At 46.9% G+C, this 22,849-nt stretch overlaps 1 protein-coding gene across 2 annotated transcripts in view; it reads right to left on the bottom strand.

Moving 5' to 3' along the window:
• Gnptab (N-acetylglucosamine-1-phosphate transferase subunits alpha and beta) overlaps positions 1–22,849 on the bottom strand; it is a 121,144-nt gene that overhangs the window by 50,527 nt on the left and 47,768 nt on the right. For both annotated transcript variants that reach the window (XM_084602361.1, XM_084602362.1), the window contains exons 11-14: positions 18,753–18,808; positions 11,101–11,215; positions 9,664–9,869; positions 1,864–2,018 (exon numbers count right to left, since the gene is read on the bottom strand). In XM_084602361.1, coding sequence (XP_084458487.1) covers positions 1,864–2,018; positions 9,664–9,869; positions 11,101–11,215; positions 18,753–18,808 — 532 coding nt within the window. The remainder of the gene's footprint in view (positions 1–1,863; positions 2,019–9,663; positions 9,870–11,100; positions 11,216–18,752; positions 18,809–22,849) is intronic.

Genomic DNA, 22,849 nt, shown 5'->3' with positions numbered 1-22,849 from the left:
ATCGCTGGAAAGATGATAAGCGGTGAGTCCTCATCTGCGGACAGTGATGCTGCCAATTCTTGGGTTGAAGAGAAACTTCCAGCAATTTTGGAGCGTTACGACGCGTCCGAAATCTACAACTGTGACGAGACTGCTCTTTTTTATCAGTTGCTTCCAAACCGCACCCTCAGCCTAAAAGGTGACGTCTGCCACAGCGGCAAGCAAAGCAAACTTCGCATAACTGTTTTGCTGTGTGTAAACTCAGACGGGACTGACAAGCGCGTCCCACTGATTACCGGCAAGAGTGCCCGCCCCAGGTGCTTCAAAGGAATGCACCGGATGCCCGTGAAATACGTAGCCAATATGAAAGCGTGGATGACGCGGGCTATATTTGGTGACAGGTTGAAGGCACTTAATGAAGATGTCAAGAAGCAGAACCGCACCATTTGCTTATTCCTAGATAACTGTGCTGCGCGTTGAAGAGCTTGACCTTTCAAATATTGAACTGCAGTATTTGCCCGCGAACTGCACTTCACTCATTCAGCCCGTCGACAAAGGAATTATTAATAGCGTGAAGTGCAGCTACCGGCGTAGACTGATTCGAAGGCTGCTTCTGAACATTCGTCTTCAGTGGGAAATGAAAGTGGACATTTTTCAAGCAGTTGAGATGCTTGAAGCATCGTGGCGAGAAACGGGTGCAGACATTATCGCTAACTGTTTTAGAAAAGCCCGCATTACAAAAGAAGTTCAGACTGCGCAAGCTGATGATGAAGAGGAGCACTTGGAGCCTTCATCGCCGCCCGATCTCGCCGAAGCTTGGGGTTTATTGCGCGTGAATGGAGCAGCCCCGGATGACGTGCAGCTCTGCGACTTTTTGCATGCGGATGACTGTGCCGTGACTTCTGAAGAGATGTTGGATGAGGCGCTGGTGGAAAGTATCCGATGTCAGACCGACGGTGACGGATTCCCAGAGGTCGAGCCACCATGTGCTATGCCTTCAACGAATGAAGTGTTGGACGCCATCGACGTTTTGCGCCGCGTCGCCGGCTCACTGGACGATGGTGGTTCAGCTACGAGCGATCAGTGGTGCCGACCCTCGTCAACAAACAGCAAAGCAAAATCACTCGTTACTTCTCAGTGCAATAAAAGCGGTCTGGGCGAGTTCACTAGCCTTAATTTCCAGCTTAGTTCGTTTCTGTATTTATTTTTCAAACTTTCTCGTGGAAACTGCATATAACGAAAACCTCCCTATAACAAATATTTTACGGGCTTTTTCAATTTCGTTATATCCAAGTTCAACTGTACTCCATTCACAGTAGCAACCATGGTCCTGACACGCTGATATTATGAGAGGTGCATTTGTCTTGAGTCTGGTTGCATGTGAGTAGCGAGGTAACCGTGGTGAAATTGCGTTAAAATTATAATGAAACTGGAATTGCACCTTTGGGCAAAAAATAGTTTGGATTTACTTGTAATACAAGGCAGAAATCGGGCATGTTAAAATCAGAAAAAAAAAATAAAGCTCATAATTGTGCGAGTTTTTACAGTATTTTGTAAAAGTAAGGACACTAAGCTATACTGCACCTATAGCCTAGTGGTCCTTAATGTTCGCTGCAGTATGAATCAGTCAATACATGCAAGGCACAAGCTTCGTGCTAAAGCGTTTTTCCCATAGACTTTTTAAAATAAGGTCAAAGGGCACTCACTGCCTTACTGGAGACTGCACTGTGCTCGTAGCACAGGTAAGAGCTGAGGATTAACTTCCCTCAAAGGTAAGAAAAACCAGTTTCTCCGGAAGTGGTGGAAAGGCAGAAAAGGTCTCATACTTTGAGCAATCAACATAAAATCTAAAGGCAGCAATTCAAATGGACAGCTTACACCTACCTCAGGTGGTCTGCGTATCCTGTAAAGTTCATAGTTTCCTCGGTAACAAGCACTACTGGCTGTGGTGGCGAGGTCACTTCCGATAATTGTGGCTGTACAGAGGTGCTCGTCTTTTTAGTTGGGATGCCCACACCAGTGGTCAGAGTCAGCTTGAACTGCACATGTAAAAATAAAAAAAAAAGAAAAGAAAAAGAAAGCAGATGGCAGTTATCCCTACTGTACCACTGTGCTGTGGCGTAGGCAAAGCAAAAGCAGTTGCAAAAGGTACTCTTAAGATGAATTTAAAGACATCAGGAAACTTGCTTGACTTGTCAGAAGTTCAGCTCAACACAAGTGCGTCTAAAAAGGGTGTCCAAGCTATCCAGATATGTCGAAATCTAGAGTGCAGTCCTTGCAGTCGCACTGGCCACTAATGCTAGTTCCAACAGCTTCTTCCGTGCAAACTGGATGATGATGAAATTGAAGTCCCAGTTCATTTCCACAGGCGACTGTACACTTTTCCTGCTTTATTGTAAACATATTTTTGTAAAAACTTATTACAGTAAAGTGCATCTGGCAGTGGTGATGACTTCCTTCGAAATGACATCGCCGTACGCACACTACTTAGGACCATGAGAAATATATATATATATATATATATATATACACATACACATATCTACCTATACCGTGTTTTCTTCTTTTTCTAATGACATTACCAATACGCTTAGCAGTACTCAGAAGAAGCTGACTTTACGTAGGCCTCGGAGCCGTGAGGGAAAGCATGCAGCACGTAGGGTAAAAAGAAAAGAAAGTAAAGCTGTCTACAAATATGAAAAGAAGGCAGTGTGTCGAAATCTAGAGTGCAGTCCTTGCAGTCGCACTGGCCGCTAATGCTAGTTCCAACAGCTTCTGCCGTGCAAACTGGATGATGATGAAATTGAAGTCCCAGTTCACTTCCACAGACGACTGTACACTTTTCCTGCTTTATTGTAAACATATTTTTGTAAAAACTTATTACAGTAAAGTGCATCTGGCAGTGGTGATGACTTCCTTCGAAATGACATCGCCGTACGCACACTACTTAGGACCATGAAATATATATATATATTGTACTGTGATAGTCATCGCCATCGACATGCACCTGTGCGTTGTGCGACGAAGAAGAAGTACGCTGGGCTCGCCGTTGCAAGGTCCTGTCCTCACAGCTCTCCATCTGAGCGTCAATAAACGCCCTATTACAATTGGCGGAGGTGCCGGAAACGATCCCACCCAAACTGGAACTGCGAAGCCGTACACTACCCTCTACGACCGCCATGCAAGACACTTCGACGCTGCCGGCCGTTCCACCCACGATCATGTGTGCTGGCGTCGTGCGCCAGCGTGACCCTTGCCTGTTCAGCGGCACGGCCGATCAAGATGTCGACGACTGGCTGTCATCCTATGAAAGAGTAAGCACCTACAACAAGTGGGATGACTCATACAAGCTCAGTAACGTCATATTCTATCTGACAGACGTGGCGAACCTCTGGTTTCGCAACCATGAGGCTGACCTGTCATCTTGGTCGACATTTAAAAAGAATTTCGCGGAAGTGTTCGGCCGCCCGGCAGTGCGTAAGCTTCGTGCCGAACAACGTTTACACGATCGTGTTCAGCGCGCTGATGAGACCTTTACCAGCTACATAGAAGACGTCGTTGATCTCTGCAAACGAGTCGACCCGGCCATGCCGGAAGCAAACAAAATCCGCTACATCCTCGAGGGCATTTCTGAGGACGCCTTCCAGATGCTGGTAGCGAAAGATCCCACCAGCGTTAGTGAACTCGTGAAGCTTTGCCAGAGCTACGACGAGCTCCGCAAGCGGCGCGCTTCTAGGCGCCGCTCCAGTGTGTGCGACGAAGGCGTATCCGCATTAGCCCTGGGTGGTTCGCCAACTTCTGAAGGGAGCCCGCTGAATCAAAAGATCAAAGATTTTATTCGTGAAGAGGTCGCACGTCAAATCTCACTCCTTCCCCATTTTCAAGACTCGGGCCGCCTCGTTCCTGAACTGGCTCCATCTTTGGCCCCTGCTATACGCCGTGTCGTGCAAGAACACGTCGCTGATGCCTTGCCGTCCAACCCCGTGGTGCCGCCTGTGACGGCACCTCTCACGTATGCCCAAGTAACGGCTAGGCCACCACCTTCGCCCACGTCTGGCTCCTATGTGCAGGTCCCTGCCTACCGTTCACCGCCGCATGCTGAGCCTTCGTTTCAAGCCCCACCCTCAAGGTTCCGCCCACATCCTATGAAACCTTGGCGTACTACGGACAACCTTCCGATTTGCTATGCCTGCGGTCGGCCGGGCCATGTTGCGCGCCTTTGTCGCCAGCGCCTCCAACCTTCACAGCCTGACATTCGATTTTACCCGTACGATACCGACTCACGCTCGCAAATGATTCCGCCCGGTTCTCAATTTGTCCCACAAGATCGCCAAACCTATACCACTCGTCGATCACATTCTCCTCGGCGCCGATCGCTTTCTCCAATGCTGCGACGTTCTACCAGCACCGTTGAGGGAAACTAACAGTCGCAGTTCCGGGGGCAAGAACTGTGCTTGTTTCGAATTCCTCAAGTCCTCCATGCCGTCCCGCTAATGTTATCAAAGTTTCTGTAGAAGGCGCCACAGTTCTCGCTCTCGTCGATACCGGTGCAGCCGTCTCCGTCATCAGTGAAGCGCTCTGCCGTCGAATTCGCAAAGTGACCACTCCGATTTCCGACTTTTCGCTCCGCACCGCCTCATCACAGCACATTCACCCCTCCGCATCTTGCACAGCCCGTGTGCTCATTCAAGACGTCTTGTACCCCATCGAGTTTATTGTTCTGCCGAACTGCTCGCATGATATCATCCTCGGATACGATTTTCTATCGACTCATCAAGCCGTTATTGACTGTGCTCGTGCACAAATTGCCTTCGCCCCCCTCTGTGATGCCCCCTTCTGTGATACCCCTCCCCGCACTGCAAAACTTCTCGTCGCCCATGACACCGACATTCCTCCGTTCTCTGCTGCCCTCGTACCACTGTCTTGTGAGTGGGTAACTCCTTTGACTGCGATTTTTACACCTTCCGAAGCCACCTCCCGTCATCCCTGCCTCCTTTTTCCGTTTGCTGTTCTCGAAATTCAAGACGGCAAGAGTGCACTTTACGCCTCGAACCCATTTTCTTGCCCAGCAGTCCTGCTCCGTGGCGAATGCATTGGACGTCTTGAAGAGCTTGATCCCAGTCATATCACCACTCTTGCTGACTCAACCCCCTCCTTCGACGTTAGTCTGTGCTCTTGCGATGTTGCGACCGCTTCGACGCCCTCCGACGTTTTCCAACATGCTATTGATGCTGATCTTCCACTTGCGCAACGTGATCAACTTGTCGCCCTCTTACAGAACTTCGCTTCTTCATTCGACTTTCCTCAAACTGACTTGGGCCGCACGTCTGTCGTAGAGCACACCATCGACACCGGTAAAACTGCACCTTTGCGCCAGCGCCCCTATCGCGTGTCGGCTTCGGAGCGTCAAGTAATTGCTGATCATGTGGACGACATGCTCCGTCGGGGTGTCATTCGGCCATCCCACAGTCCCTGGGCGTCTCCAGTTGTGTTGGTACCTAAGAAAGATGGCTCTTTCCGGTTTTGTGTCGACTACCGCTGGCTCAACAAGATCACGCGCAAGGACGTCTATCCTCTGCCACGCATCGATGACGCACTAGACTGCTTGCAGGGCGCCGAGTTTTTCTCCTCGTTGGATTTACGATCTGGCTACTGGCAGGTGCCAATGGCTGACGCTGACCGCTCTAAAACTGCCTTCATCACACCAGATGGATTATATGAATTCAACGTCATGCCCTTTGGGCTTCGCAACGCCCCGGCCACATTTGAACGCCTCATGGACACTGTGCTTCGTGGATTCAAGTGGCGAACCTGTCTTTGCTATCTCGATGATATCGTAGTCTTTTCTACCGATTTTCAATCCCACCTGCTCCGACTGAAGGACGTTCTCACTTGTCTCGCTACCGCCGGCCTCCAACTGAATCTGAAGAAGTGCCGCTTTGCTGCTCGCCGACTAACAATTCTAGGTCATGTCGTTTCTAAGGATGGCATTCTTCCCGATCCCACCAAACTTCGTGCAGTTGCCGAATTCCCACGCCCAAAATCACTGAAGCAGCTACGAAGTTTCATTGGCCTATGCTCCTACTTTCGCCGCTTCATCTTAAATTTCGCCTCTATTATTGCTCCTCTCATCCAGCTCCTCTCCGGTAGCTCCGACCTCTCCGCATGGACACCTGCTTGTGATGACGCCTTCAACACTTTACGCCGTCTTTTGGTTTCGCCTCCCATCCTCCGCCACTTCGACCCGAATGCGCCAACTGAGATTCACACTGACGCTAGCGGTATTGGGATAGGCGCCGTTCTCACCCAACGCAAACCTGGTATCCGAGACTATGTGGTGGCGTACGCAAGCCGCACCTTGACCAAGGCAGAGTCCAATTATTCTGTTACGGAAAGAGAATGCTTGGCCATTATTTGGGCCATCGGCAAATTCCGTCCGTATGTCTATGGCCGACCATTTTATGTGGTCACTGATCATCACGCTCTGTGCTGGCTGGCGTCCCTAAAGGACCCGTCCGGCCGCCTTGCTCGCTGGGCTCTTCGCCTCCAAGAGTATGACATTCGTGTCATATATCGCTCAGGCCTCAAGCATACTGACGCGGACGCTCTTTCGCGCTCACCGCTGCCTCCCTCTTCGTTGCCTGATGAGATCTGCGCCTACGATTTGTCTTCGCTTGCCACTATTGACATGGCCACGGAACAGCGGCGCGACCCGTGGATATCTACACTTCTGGACTTTCTTTCAAGTCACTCTCCAGGTCGTCTGTCTCGGGCGCTTGCCCGCCAAGCTCACCATTTTTCAATTCGTGACGGGCTGCTCTATCGCCGCAATTATCTTCACGACGGAAGGAAGTGGCTTTTAGTCATCCCCCGTCATCTCCGCGCCGAAATTTGTGCTGCTTTCCATACTGATCCCCAGTGCGCCCACGGCGGAGTGTTGAAAACCTACACGCGCTTGCGTCTACGCTTCTTCTGGCGTGGAATGTACCGCTTTGTCCGCGATTTTGTCCGCTCCTGCCAGTCTTGCCAACGCCGAAAAACTCCTCTCAAGTCCTCTGCTTCGTTGCAGCCGTTGCCCTGTCCTGCCCGTCCGTTTGATCGTGTCGGCATAGATCTATACGGTCCCCTTCCTACAACTTCAGCTGGCAACCGCTGGATTATCGTGGCAGTGGATCATCTAACCCGCTACACTGAGACATCATCATTGCCCTCTGCTTCCGCACGCGATGTGGCTGCCTTTGTTCTGAAAAACCTGGTTCTTCGCCATGGTGCCCCTCGCGAACTGCTCAGTGACCGCGGACGCGTTTTCTTATCAGACGCTCTTGAGGCTCTCCTGAAAGAATGCCGCATCATACACCGCACCGCTACCTCGTACCACCCTCAGACGAATGGACTGACAGAACGTTTTAACCGCACTCTCGGTGACATGCTGGCTATGTACGTGAACACCGACCATTCCAATTGGGACCAAGTTCTACCGTTTGTTACTTACGCATATAACACCGCGACACACGCCACTACTGGATTCTCTCCATTCTTTCTCCTTTACGGGCGCGAGCCACCCTGTACTATGGACACACTTTTTCCCTACCGCCCTGACGTTTCCGAATCTTCCCCGCTATCCGATGCCGTCACGTACGCAGAAGAATGCCGTCAGCTCGCCCGCTCTCTCACAACAGAAAATCAGTGGCAACAAAAATACCTCCGTGATACCGGCGAAGCTTCGCCATATCTCCCGGACACACTGGTGTGGCTCTGGGTGCCCTCCACAACCCCTGGCCTTTCAAAGAAGTTTCTTGCTCGCTACCACGGGCCATATAGGGTCCTCCAGCAAACATCTGCAGTCAACTACGTAGTTGAGCCCGTCATGCCCTCTGCGGACTTGCGTCGCCGTGGTCGTGAAACAGTTCACGTGAACCGATTGAAGCCATTCTATGACCCCGCTGTGCTTTCCGCGCCATAAGTCGCCAGGATGGCTCCTTTTTTTACCCGGGGGGAAAATGTACTGTGATAGTCATCGCCATCGACATGCACCTGTGCGTTGTGCGACGAAGAAGAAGTACGCTGGGCTCGCCGTTGCAAGGTCCTGTCCTCACAGCTCTCCATCTGAGCATCAATAAACGCCCTATTACAATATATATATATATATACACATATCTACCTACACCATGTTTTCTTCTCTTTCTAATGAAATTACCACTACGCTTAGCAGTACTCAGAAGAAGCTGACTTTACGTAGGCCTCGGAGCCGTGAGGGAAAGCATGCAGCGCGTAGGGTAAAAAAAAAAGAAAGTAAAGCTGTCTACAAATATGAAAAGAAGGCAGTGTGTCGAAATCTAGAGTGCAGTCCTTGCAGTCGCACTGGCCACTAATGCTAGTTCCAACAGCTTCTGCTGTGCAAATTGGATGATGATGAAATTGAAGTCCCAGTTCATTTCCACAGACTCTACACTTTTCCTGCTTTATTGTAAAGATATTTTTGTAAAAACTTATTACAGTAAAGTGCATCTGGCAGTGGTGATGACTTCCTTCGAAATGACATCGCCGTACGCACACTACTTAGGACCATGAGATCATATATATATATATATATGTATATATATATATACACACATATCTACCTACACCGTGTTTTCTTCTTTTTCTAATGACATTACCACTACGCTTAGCAGTACTCAGAAGAAGCTGACTTTACGTAGGCCTCGGAGCCGTTCTTTTTCTAATGACATTACCACTACGCTTAGCAGTACTCAGAAGAAGCTGACTTTACGTAGGCCTCGGAGCCGTGAGGGAAAGCATGCAGCGCGTAGGGTAAAAAGAAAAAGAAAGTAAAGCTGTCTTCAAATATGAAAAGAAGGCAGTGCACTCCATTCAGAAATTAAACGAGAGTAAAAGTGCAGTGAGAATTAGGGAAGGGAAGAAACAACCGAACATTCACAGCACGAAGCAGCGATGGCAAGAAGTGGAAGTGCAACATGTGCGGTTTTGCAGTGCTTGACTGCCACGCGCATTTCTCTATTGCCTTTTAAAAGACAGAAAGAGCGAAAGATGACACCTAGCTCACGCAAGGCTTTGGTTTTCACATGAAATCAAACTCGGTTGTATTTGTCGCCCCGTTGCCTGCATGCTCAAAAGGTACCTCCCTTAATTAAACAAAAAATCTTATAACTGAAAAAACGGTAACTGATGATAAGAGAGAGATGGAAAGTATTTTAGAAACTTTTTTTTCTCTAAGCAACAAGACGTGTTTAGTAAATAGCCACTTAAGTACCAGACAACATCTTCACAACCATGTCATCACCAAGAACTGATATAGTAGAGATTCCTACCAGTCCCAGTGACTCAATTTTGAAAAATTAAACCAGGCCCAGAAACTTTCAACTTTTAGGCGCCAGCACAAGGGCAATTACAGGCACTGATATCAAGCACCCAAGGCAGTTTAGATGGGTCGTAAGAAAATGAAGGTGCACACACAGAATAAAAATAAGAAAGGGGGCAAGGTGCATTTGTCCACAGTGCGATCTAGAACTTTTCCCTTGCAAACCAACCATTCCCGAGTGAGCAGAGAATTAGCTTTATAATTATGTATTAACACTCATTCTAATCCGTATTAGTTCCTAAAGCTTCTGTCACCACCCTATTCCCAAGCAGCCAAGCAATAGCCCGTCAGAGAGAGAAGCCTACCTCAAAGGAGATTCCAGAGCGCAGTCCCTTGATGGTCATGTCCACTGTGGTGGCACTGCTGTTGGGGAACAGCATGACAGTGACCACATTGCTGGGCAGAGAGACGGCCACCAGCCGCACAGCTGGGTTCTCCTCGTAGTGGCCGTCCGTCACCGTGTCGCCCGCCCCCAGGAAACCCGACAGGTTGAAGTAGGCCAGCAGCTGCCCTGCAGTGGAGAGAGAAAGCGAGCTGGAAGCAAAGCTCTCTCATGATTCAGCTGAAAACATTACCACTTTTGGTCACCTCATTTGCAGCCTGTGTAAAACTGGCTTCAAGTCCCCATTTTGATACCTCATATTCTTAGGAGTGTGGGGCAGCGAAATTGTCAGCTACAACAGACCTAGCTGCAGCAGAGTCATGAGATGGTACTAGTGCGCCTCGAGTGAAATTCACACGAGGGAGAACTACACCTCTTTCGTTGGTAGTGTGTGAAAACGTCCCCAAAAATTTCATACTTTTGGGGACCATGACAGGTCTAGCATAGGACCACAAAACACCCATGGGTGAGGGAGCTTTTACTTGGCCAGGGGCCATCGCCAGAAAAGGCAAACAAAGCGATGGGATGCGATAGAAGAGCTAACTTAACTCAGGTGCAGTGGCGGCAGACCAAGCTGCTTCCCCATTTCCTCTCGGTCACGGGGGAAGGGCAAGACCTTGCACCGGACTCAACCTCTTTAAAGCTCCCCATGCGAGTCCCTAGTTTATTCAAAACTGCGAGAACCATCACAGGAAGGCCCTACTAGGTGCAGCACAGTATGGTAAAAAGACCAACATGGGAATAAAGGTAGCTAACATGGGAGCCACAAATACTGGCATTGTGCCATTGTCAATGTGTGACATGAAGAGTTACTTCTTTTCACATTTCCTTTGCATTAACAGCTGTTGTACTTGCATTCAGCAATGCTCAATTGAGGACCTGAGGGGTTGAATATGCATCCCTCTGCCATAATGCTTAGCTAGACTGCCAGTGCAGGCAGCCAGCACACGCTACCGATGGTATTGTCTAGTTGTTGCCTAATCACAAAAATGTAGAATATGGTCTGGTCTCGTTTTGTTTATGGTGTTTAACATCCCAGAGTCAATCAGGCTGTATAGGATTTCGTAGTTGGAGAGCACCACACAATTTCTATGACCTGGGGTTCTTACACATACACTGACATGACACCTCGTATGTCCCCACCTACATTGAAATGCTGCTAAAGCTGGGTTCGATCTAAAGGTTGCAAACCTACGGCAAGGAGCATTCAAGGTTTTTTTTCTCCTCGGGAAAAACATGATGATAACACATCTTGGCCCTAACACCGTTTGTCCTTTTCAGATTGAACACCATCATCACGATTGCCAGGCTCGTAGCCAGCCACTAAAGCATAAAATTAGCCCGACGAAATCATGCTTACCTGCAGGAAGAGAGTAATTTTGCTCATCCCATGAGAGATCCAGGGCATATAGCTGGCCGTAATTGGCAGTTCCACAATCGCCAGCATCAAATGCACAGGGCAGGACATTGCATGCCTTAGCAAAGAAGCAGCAGAGTTATGCAAGAAAAAGAAAAGAAAAAAGATAAAATAAGCTTAAAAATGTACGCACAAAAAAAGAGCTCAAGTGGACACACCATGCACACCACACCCGTACTCCACCATGAATTTAAGGGTTTCAGTCATCATTCAACCCAGAATGAAGGAAAGGAAATGCCAACCAAAATGTCACCGTTGAAGCGCACTAACCCTAAGTCTGCACATTTGACGGGGTCAGTCTTCACATCAAGAAACTGTCCGAAACAGGAGGAAACCACAAATAAAGCCGCGTGCATTTCAAGATGTAGAGATTCCTTGCAATTCCTGCAGTTTCAGTATTTCTTTCATGCTAAAGGAAAGAAAGAATCGAAGTAAGGGAAGGAAATTCCAGCACCATCCTGGAGGCTGTTTCGCCCATGCAAGCCTCCTTTGACAAATTGTTCACATTGTGTGATGCGATGTATACCAAATGTATGCTCACTTTGTGGGCACCCGTTGCCAAGCTTGAACTGAAAAATGACAACAAATAAGTATCTTTTTTTGTTCTTGTTTTTAATAAGAAAGTGCAAAGACAATGCCAGGTTACACTTGTGCTCCTGAGCTTCCTCAATATACAATTTCGTTCTGTTCACGTGGTTCTCAGGAATTATGTTCAAGTGAATCACTAGTCATAAAATGACTTCTTAGGTTCAGCAGGACATAAAATATCATTCAACTAATCATGTCTAAAAAATCAATGAGCTTCAAGAAAACATCTTAACTGAGAAAAGCCAGCTTGAAAAGTCTCAAAATTTGCCACTTCCAATGTTACAAGCAATAACAGCCCATCTGCGAGTTTGTCACGGATCTCCGGAGAACGCTCCGGCCGAAAGCATGAACTAGATGCCGGCCGTACCCACATGGACACACATTTAATACTCACACACACAGACGCTAACTCGCAAACAAAATTAATAACAAGTAACACAACCTACAAAGACTAATGATAGATGCGATGCTTCACACTAAGAGACAGCCTTCCATTTTTGAGCTTACAGTTCAAAGCTGGTGACGCGTTTTGTGGGTCCAGGCAATGGCATCGGCGTCGAGGTGCCGTTCGGCTTGCATAGACCATGTTACAGACTACACTACTATTCATTTCATTTCATTTCAAAATACAGATTTTACATATTTAAGGCAAGTACCCTGCACCTGGGGTACTGGTGTTGGGTGAAATGCTATGGACACAACTACTGTCCATATCAATGCAATAATGTACCCACAATTATGACTTCTTGAATCTCTGAGATTAAAAGAAAAAAAAAGAATGTTTCATTACCTCTAGTGACCACAATGAGGTATAGAAATAGTTAATGAGGCTGATCAGGCTGAGCTGATCCGTGTGAGTCCAAAGAAAGCCTCCCAATGACTAAAAGGCACACAAGCAAAGAGTGAGTCTGCTTGTCGATTTGAGGCTTAAAACCCATGGGGCCACATTTTCAACACACACAGCTTCGCAACACACAAAGAGGGCCAGATATCAGCTACAGTGCTAGTCACCTCCAATGCACTCAGGGCAGGATAGGAACAAAAAGTTAGAGGAAAAAAAAAAGCTGCTGCTGTAGTATATACAGCAGAACCTCGATTAATACCATATTTACTCGCATAATGATCGCACTCGCGTAATGATCACACCCCTGAATTTTGAGGTCAAGATTCCATTTTTTAAATTCCCCGCGTAATGATCGCACCCCGACCATGGAGCCGCCTGGTGGTTGATCTGCAGTCATCCCGCAGCGAATGCATTCCGACGAGTTTCCAACCTAGTCTAGTAACTTTGGAGTTCCCATGATTCCATGCTTTGCGGCGTTCGCCATTTTGCAATTCGGCAGCGTCGCAGCGTGCTTTGTGTTTTTGTGCGAGTTTACGCCATGGTAGAGAACAAATGGTAGCGTAACTCCCATAGAAGCCTACGTGTCGACTCTGAGCGAGGCTTTAGTTTCCCGGCGCCCCCTGCGAACTGTGAGGCACAACAAACACGTGACGTTGCTTGTGACGTCACAGTGACATACTTTTGGCGGGGAATTTGACTGTCTTTTTACTTATGAACGAAAAACAAGGCCAACGACGACGGAGGCAGAACGATGCTCGGATAAGGCAGAAAAATGGACCCCGTAACTGTTCAGCCAACTTTACTTGACATGGATTTCTACTGTCAAGTTTTACGTTAACTGAAATGTTACGGCATCTTTAACCCCCTTATCATAGCATCGTTCTGCCTCCGTCGTCGTTAGCCTAGTCTTTCGTCGCGCGTCATGTAAACGCATTCTGGGGCTTATTTCTTCGGGCACGTTTGTGAACAAGGGCCTTCAAGTGAATTCGGCAAGCACATGGATAGAATCACCATGGCTTGAGGCATTTCACTAAGGGCATAAATGAGTGAAGCTGTGCTGCATAGAAAGCCAGGCTTTATTAATTCACGATTACTTACATGGACGCTTCACGACAATGAAATCTTTAAGTTTAGGAAAACGACCACCGCTCATTCGTCACGCTCTTCATGAAATCCTCGTGATAACAAAATGACCTGAGCGTAGGTCTCCAAACGAGACGCGGTGAGATTATAAAAGGGTAAAATATCTTGCTAACAAAGTACATATCAGTGTCAAAGAACAACAAAAACAAACGAACAGAATAACTAATGCTAGCGCTAGAACGCCAACCTGTAAGAGCTTAGGTAAGCAATTCAAACTGGGATTGCTAGTATTTAGAAGTTAATGCGTCTGAAAAGTGAAAATATCTACGATATAGCTTCGCTCCAATAAGTCTCGCCCTGTTCATGATTCCCATATTTTACTCACACTTCATTTGCCACTGAAAGGAGTCAATGTGAGGTTACAAATTTACAACTTAAGCATTTAACGTGTTCATGAGAAAGATCCCATTGACAATAGGAACATCACTGTAATAACAGCTAAAGCACGTTCAGCGAACGTTGGTGCGGTAATACGACGCAGTAAGCAAAACACGCAGCAAAGGGAGCGGAACGAAAGGCTTTTAGCAATGCGACGTCTTGGGGGCAATAAAATCTCACCTTCACCGCTCAATTAAAACATGCAGCGATACGCCGCTCATGCAGACGTGTATCCGTAAAACAAGCCACCACTTTTGCGACGTGCCTGGGAGGCCGAGCCGAGCAGCCGAGCTGTGACGCAGCATTGTCCCATCGTCCGGAAATGCGCACATGCAGCGGCAATCAGTTTCTCATCGAGCACAGACAGTCTTCGCCTTGCTGTAAAGCTCAACCACAACCAGCAGAATGAAATACTGACTGTTTGTTACAGATAACCCTCTCTGTACGCAGCACGCAACGATGAACGTTGAACCGGGGCCGATGACGCACCCATCCCGCGGATGAAAAAAAGCTTTGGTCTGAGCCATATTTGAGCTTGAGCCTCTGAGCTTTGGGCAACTACGCAGCGGATAATAAGTGGCCGAGAGAGGCCGTTAGAAACAAGTTAAAAAATTAAAATGTGACACATTTTTTCTTACGCAAGGAACAAAAACTGCATTCATTCCTGAGCGCGAATATTGTGTTTACTTTCTAGTTCTTTGGAGTTCTGGCAGATCATATTTTCTGTGCGCTAGTAATTTGCCTCGCAGTTCGCAGGAGCCCTCATCATCGAGTTGATGCCGCTGGCAGTAGGCAGCTGCACGCATTTTCTTCCAAGTTGCGCGACCAGTTGTACATTGACCTTGTTTACACCATTTCACCATGGGGCGGTATGCCAGTTACAGCGCCGCGTTGAAGCTCAAGGCTGTCGACTATGCACTGGAGCATGGCAACCGCGCTGCTGGGAGGCATTTCGGCGTGGACGAAATGAGGATACGCTATTGGAAGAAGCAGCGCGAGAAGCTGATGGCTACGAACAAGACATGGCGGGCTTTCCGTGGACCCAAAACGGGCAAGTTCCCTCGTGTTGAGGAGGCGGTCCTAGAATACGTGAGGGACCTGCGCAAGGATGGTTGTGCAGTGTCATTAGAAATGATACAGACGCAGGCGCGCACAACTGCCAGGAAGCTGGGAATCGCTGCAAAGGATTTCCGCGCTAGCTCCGGTTGGACGACTCGCTTTATGCGACGGAATGGACTTTCCTGAGGCGGCGGACGTCGTTGTGCCAGCGGCTCCCAGCCGCGTATGAAAGCAAAGTGATAGACTTCCATCACTTCGTCACTAGGCTTCGCGAAAAATGCGGTTACCTCATGTCGCAAATTGGAAACGCCGATCAAACTCCACTGACGTTCGACATGTCCCGGAATACAACTGTGAACGAGAAGGGTGCTCGGAGCGTCCTCGTGAAGACGTCTGGCGCAGAAAAACAGCGATGCACAGTCATGCTTGCTGCGACGGCCGACGGGCGGAAACTGCCACCATACTTGATCTTCAAACGGAAGACTATTCCGAAGAGAAACTTTCCCCGTGGCATTCATATACGTGCACAGATGAAAGGGTGGATGACTGCAGACCTGATGATCGACTGGATCAAGACTGTTTGGGGAAGAAGACCAAGAGCATTTCTGCTTCCCTCGCTTCTGGTTTTGGACAGTTTTAGGGGTCACCTTGTGGACAGCGTGCGTGCCAAGCTGAAAGAGCTGCGCACGGACATTGCAGTCATTCCTGGCGGCCTGACTTCGCTGCTGCAGCCTCTCGACGTGTCTTTGAACAAACCGTTCAAGGACAACGTTCGACGACTTTATGCTGAGTGGATGGCGATGGGCCAGCATGATTTGACGCCGAGCGGAAAGATTAGAAGGCCATCCGTGGAGATGCTGTGCTCGTGGATCACAGAAGTGTGGAGCAGTATCCCCGACGAGGTAGTGGCTAAGAGTTTTAAGAAGACAGGCATATCTAACGCTTTGGATGGAACGGAAGATGACTTCCTGTGGGATTGTGAAGATGCTCCCAGCGACGACACTGCCGTTTCTGATGAGTCGTGCAGCAGTGAAAGCGAGGATGGTGAGGATTCAGACTTTGATTAGAGTACTGACGAAAAAAAATAAATGGGCATTGTGCACTCCATGTGATGCTTAATGTGCGTGTTTATTGAGAAGGTAAGCCTTACTCAGCTTTTATTTTTGGTTGTAATCGAGATATATGTTCTAAGACGTCTGACCTGCAACTTGTTTGCGTTTTCGGTGCTCAAAAATTTTTTGTAGAAAATTTACCCCGCGTAATGATCGCACCCCGAAATTTGCGTCAGTATTTTAAAAAAAAAAGTGCGATCATTATGCGAGTAAATACGGTACCTTCATGTGGGCTATTCAGTGAGGCATCATGGAGAGGAGCAGCACAAGAAAACAACAAGGACACAAGAACACGCTGAAAAACAGGACTAGCACCGGCAAACGAAGTTGTCACCAGAATTCTGACTTAAGGATCTTCATGATCCTTCTGGCATGACCACAGGATGGTTCAACAAGCCAGAACATGGCCTTGATTTCCACTGGCACCAGCTTCATACGACAGGAATCTTGGTTTACAGGTTGTGAGCAAAAGCAAAAAGCAAATGAGCAAAAGCCCAACCATAAGCAATCGCGATGACCTCTCCCCAAATCACTGGCGTAAGGGGTGAAGCATCTGGAAACAACAAAGGAAGCTATCCCACCTTGTCATTTAAAAACCAAATTTGTTACTAAATCTCTTTCGCGCTTGGGACAACGCAACTATGTACTGAATCCTGTGAGAGCTATAAAAAGAGCTGCACATATCTGAAGTCTATAAATGCTAATTCACACATTTATGCAGTAAAAGTTTCAAATTTAGATGCCCTTGTACCTCTCAATAATTACACTGTTCAAAATCAGGCAGTTAGGATGATACGCTTTCCCCAAAAATGTTTTTTTTTCCGCAGATATTTTTAGAAAACGTATCAATGAGACTTCACTGTACTCAGAAAAGCGAGATGATAAAAACAGAAAACTTAACACAATTTTTAAGTAGGATAACAGGAGCTAGTTTCGTGCTCCTGGTCTTCAGTTCCATTATGCAGTAAAAGCCTTGTTTGCAATTACTGTACTTCTGAGAGACTATTTTATTGATTGTTTTCATGCAGCATACACGTAACACACATTCCAGGGATGCTCCTGAAAACTGGAGGGTGTGCCCAGAGCTCAATCTGTGAAATGCACACTTCAATGACTTGTACAGGCAAGAAAATTTAGCTTTCCTTCAGTTTGCATGCCCTCAAAACCTCTGTAGACACTGGCACACGTCACGCCTTCCTCTACACCCACATCACCGCCTTGCTGCCAGTTCTTTCTTCTTCTCCTATCACTAAGTCAGCATAATCCCTGCACCCCACCCTGTAGACAATGGCAGCCACCTTAAAAAATCATCTCACTGACTCGTGCGATTCCATGATGCACATGCTTAAAACTATGCGCAAGAGAAACAACCTAGAGTTGCTCCGTTTCCACTCGTTATACCCGTTATACACCGTTCCCTGCACAACACGACACAACTTCCCCATAAGTATGTTCACAAGAGCTCACAAGGGGCACGTTGTCACACACGCTTGTAAAGATGACAGCTACTGTGCTGCTGAAGATGGGCTAAGGAAGACGGTAATGGGAAGAAAAAATAAAAAGGATGACTATGTGGCTTCGCACTCTAGGCTACCCACCCAGCCACCCAGGCATTTTCGGCAGAAGGCAGTAAACCGAAAGATAACGCGAACAGCCGTTTCTGCACAAGGAAGGGAAATGAATGAAAATACTGCCAAAAAAAAAGTTCGCCTGTACTCATTTCAAGGGGAATAATAAAAGCTTGTTTTGTGCCCCGTCCACCTCTCTCCCCTTCTTAATTGGTTCGTTTTATGCGAAGCGCAAAAATTGCTTCATTTTCGTCGTCTCGCTGCAAGGTTATTTATCGCCCTGCTCTCATCTAACATCTAATTTAATAAATCTAGTATGCTCATATATCTATTTTGGGAAAAACTTGCAAGGTATATTTTCTTTGTTTCTTTAAGTATGTCTTAAAGGCGGAAGGAAGTCTACTGAAATTCAACACCTTTACACAAAGCCAGCAACTTAACAACTCGCTACTTGAGAAGGCTTCTTACCACTTTTTGAATAATGCCATCATGAAGGTGGTTTCATCTCTTTCCAAGCAAGGAAGAGGTACGCCAATATATTTTAGGCCTTTCCACAAATACCACTGCTACAGAATGACATGAAAACAGTGCAGAAAAGAGATTAAAAAATGACGGAATCAAAGGGCCCCTGTGGTTTTGACTCCCAAAGTGCTGCCAAAGTGGCAGCCCCTGCCAATGCAGCCATCACATGTGGTGTTGTGACGTCACAGAAACTGCCGCCACAGATACAAACGTGTCAAACAAGTGTCATTGCTGTTCGAGCCTATAGAGGCTTCAGACATAACACATCAGCTAAATGGCAGAGTGGCAACTATAGTTCCAACGCGTTAAAAATAAATGGAGTGGGCTCAAGGTAACTCAAAGAATGCTACTTTCGATTATCAGAAGAAACTGTGCACCCACCTGATCACAGAATTTGTCAGCCAGCCAGCTGTTGGCACAGCTCGTGCTGCAGTACACTAAGGAAGAAAGCGAGGAAAGCTGATCAGCCCATGGCAACGACACTGTGTCCAAATGTAATCTAAGTGCACCAAGTCTCTCTCACCCACAGCCCATCATAGGGTCACTTCTTCACACTGCATCAATTTTTATGTCTGCCACAATCTTGGTTAGGGAGAAGTTTTATATTTGGGTCCTTCCCAAAGAACTGATACAGTCGAACCCGGATAATTCGAATTTTGGTTATATCGAACTCGCAGAATATCCGCTTGAAAATCTCATGTAAAAGTATAGGAAAGCTGCGTCATATACCGAGCTCAATTTTACCGGCCGTTCGATGTATCACACACATTGGATGGTGCGCCTTCCTCAAAAACGATCGCATCACCTTCGGCCGTTTGCCGCGTGACGTTTCCATGCCACGCGCGGAAGGAACTAGAGGGCACAGTTCAGCGACAGCTGGTCTAGGGCAGTGCCACGCCCTTTCCCCGAAGGCGCGCGCATCAGCGGAGGTCGTTTGCTGCGCACCAGCATGTTACGTTTGCAAGCCCTGTGCGTGAAGGAACAAGAGAGAAACAATGCAGCCGTGGTGTTAGGGAGAGGGGAAAAACACGATAGAGCAAATCGCAAGGGAGTGCCCATTCTTCCACCAAAATTTATCTACCCTTCCTCTCTCTTTTCCGGTCTTCGTGCACAGTAGCACACACTACGCATGCGCGGACAAGCCAGCTCAGCCCATGGCAGACGCTTTCTCCAGTCATAGCCGGTCTCTCCCTTGAGGCCGTGCTCCAGTGTGCGTTGTGAATGCTCTATGCGCGGCGGCAGGCAGCTTTTTTTTTTTTTTTTTGCGAGAGTTGTTCATTCTTGCATCGTGCTGAACGTGCGGCATAGCGTATGCTATGGTGACTGCGGACGTTAAGAAGCAGCCTTTTGCAAGAGTTGTCCTTAATTGTAGGCTGAACGTGCGGAGCAGCGTAAGCTATGGCGACTGCAGACATCAAGAAGCGGCAGATTTAAAAATTTTTTTCTGCGAGGGTCGTCCATTCTTGCATCTATGAATCAACGAAAGCATGCAGTCAGCTATCACGCCTTCCAATGATTTTGTGGCAACGGACTGTGCCCGCGCCAAGCGCGGTGTGATAAATCGAACCAGGCTTGTGCAATCAAACCATCACGGGCACTCTCCGGGTTCGCTCCCTACCACCGCTGGTTCTATCAAAAGTATAGACAAGCGTCATGTTTGTAAACAAAGGTGGCGCTGCGATCGGCAGCGATGTGGGGTTTAGGCAAAAACGCAGCGTGCCTACCAAGCGCCAAGTGATGCTGCCTTCGAAACCAGTTCGCGCGTGTGAATATACTGAAGCGTTAGCTTCGCGCATGCGTAGAAATAGTTTGGCCTGGAGACTAGTTAAGCATTTTTGCAGCCAATTACAGCTGGAATCACCCGGCTAAGAGCTGCATTGGCTTCCTTCACCGTCTCAACAGCGCGCGGCTACGGTGGGTGGCTGTAGTGACTGTTTAAGTTAAGGGGGGACACGGGTCTTTCGGACCAAAAAATCGCGAAAAAGTCACTTTTTAGAAAATGTGATTTGCGGAATCAGTAGCTCATTATCTACCTATCTTCTAAATTTTTCATATCTACGGTCAGTATTTTAGTCACAATGCCAATTTATATAATCGATGTCGCCCAAATTTGAGCCGAAAACGACCCCCGAAACAACCATTTTCCGCGAGGCGTAGCTCCCATTTTGTGCGCGGCACCGTAGCCATCTTGGTCTCATTCGAAAGAGCCGCCTTTCGTCTTCAAATTGCCGCCTCTGCTCTTTACATTCGCCCATTGGTCGCATAAAAAATAGCAAAAAAGAAAACGTGGCATTTGCAATCCCAATTATGTTCGTGACGATGACGGCAGCGCGGCGGACAGTCCGCTTGGCGATGCGGAGTTCACGATCGTCAGATCTAAACAGTTTGCCGAGATTGGCAAAGCGTAAAACATACGGCGGCGATATTGGCATTTAAAAAAGTGAGCGGGGATAAGGAAGCGCTGTCAAACCTATTCTCCAATGCGTAAACTGCGGGACACGTCGTCTTCGTAGAGCTCGCCGCGCGTTTGCGCCGATCGGACCTCGTGCATAGTTCTTAGGGAATTCACTTGCTTCCAGTGCAATGCAGAGCACTGGGAAGCAGCAAAGAGCTCCAAATTACATTTCTTTTCCGCAATAAACGTTCCTCACCGCGGTCTTGATGCGAGAACGTAGCAAAACAACGTACGTAAAAAGAACAAAAAACGCTGCCTGCATATGACTCGTGCAGCCGAAAAAGTGACAACTGAATGTGCTGCAACTGCATATCAAAATGAAAGAGGCGACACTTGGACGTTGGAAAGCAAAGAGACTACATTCCTGGAGGTTTATAGCCATTTTAAATTGTAAATGTGTGCACTGCACCAGTGAATGTCTGTTAAATAATGCCCTGTTTCTTTTTTGCTCTTTTCTCAAAACATGCATTCTCAACCACTTGCAGTTTTGTGGCCTTAATATCTCAGCACCTATTGCTGATAAAGTAATAATTTCTTTTTCAGCATGAAGCCAAATATGTGGAGCACACAATGTTGCAAGTAGATTTTTTAGTTTCTTGTTCAAAATTTTTAAAATGGCTTTTTTTTGTAACCTTTATATGCTATATTTTGACCTTTGAACTTTGTTATGCAATAAAACAAGAAATAATTGCTTAATCAAAAAAACTGCTTGCAACATTGTGTTCCTCATTCTTTCTAGTGTCCAGCAATGTGTTCACCTGAAGTTTTTCTTCAGTGATCATTTTGTAATTGTTTTTATAAGAATTCGACTAATTGGTGTAATTATCTCATGAAATAATTGGATCACAAAATAAATAATTGCAGTTTTGGAATCTGCACAAAAAACTACACAAACCCACCAAGTTGCATCAATTTTGATTGGTAAATAACGAAAATAGTTTTAAGACCAGTGTCCCCCCTTAAACGAAAATGAGAAAGCGCGATGTATAAGGAAAATTAATAGTCAACACTGTTCAACTCCCGGGCCTATATGCTAGCACATGGAATGAGGACAACGACATGAATGTCTGGAAGTGTTTTCATATGGTGACTCTTTTGATGAGATTACAGGCTACTATAAGAAATTAGATATTTCTAGCTGCACTGTACTGCAGCTTAGGTGACAGAATTTCATTGTATAAGAAGAACTCAATATTTTAGTTATTTGTAACACTCGCCTAAAGTGCGCTGCAAAATTGTTCTATCCTGCTCGATAAAAAGACATTTCACGTCTGTTTCATCGTACAGACACGTCAAGATCATTCACAGGTTAATTATACATGAAGGCTTTTAAGGATGCTCTCATTTTGTTCTCTTTGATCTATAGGAGAGGTGCATGAGTGCAAACACAATGTTCACCACAATCGCTTCCAGTGAAATTTAATCGATCTGCTGACATTTTTCAATATAATTGTAACATTTTTATTCAAATGTGCATCATATCTTATTCTTTGTTTTGCACCCCTAACAGCCGAATCCATTTTAGGACATTCGAATCCATTTTAGGACATTATACTATATATGTCATATATACTATACTTAAATATCCTGCTTGATGAGAGCTAGGTTGTACGTGGATATTTAATTCGCTCGTCAGGTTTTAATGACATTAAAAAAATTATATAATCGGAAAAATAATGCTGCGTGACTTTGCCGGGATCCTAGCGATGTTCACTCGCTTTCTAGGACCAGTGATGACGAGTCACTCGCAGAAATTCGTGAAAGTGAAAACAGAAAAGCTACCTCACAAGTCTGGGCCGTTTCGGCAATATCACGCTGGAGTGACCGCTCAAGGTAACTACAGTTACCTTCGCTGCAGGTTTTGTGCCATTTCCTGTACGAACATATACACAGGGCAGTACTGCAGGTGAATGGAATGTCACAGCGAGACTTTTGCTGCCCTCCAAAACTTGTTATGTACTTGATAGCATATACAACAAACATGCACGAGCTGCAGGCGTTTGTTGCTGCACTCTTCTTTGTG

This window comes from Amblyomma maculatum, chromosome 4 (assembly GCF_055883805.1).
Source record: "Amblyomma maculatum isolate TAMU_Amacu chromosome 4, ASM5588380v1, whole genome shotgun sequence".
Taxonomy (NCBI): Eukaryota; Metazoa; Arthropoda; class Arachnida; order Ixodida; family Ixodidae; genus Amblyomma; species Amblyomma maculatum.
Note: the sequence above shows the minus strand (reverse complement) of the source record. Positions and strands in the feature narration are given on the sequence as shown.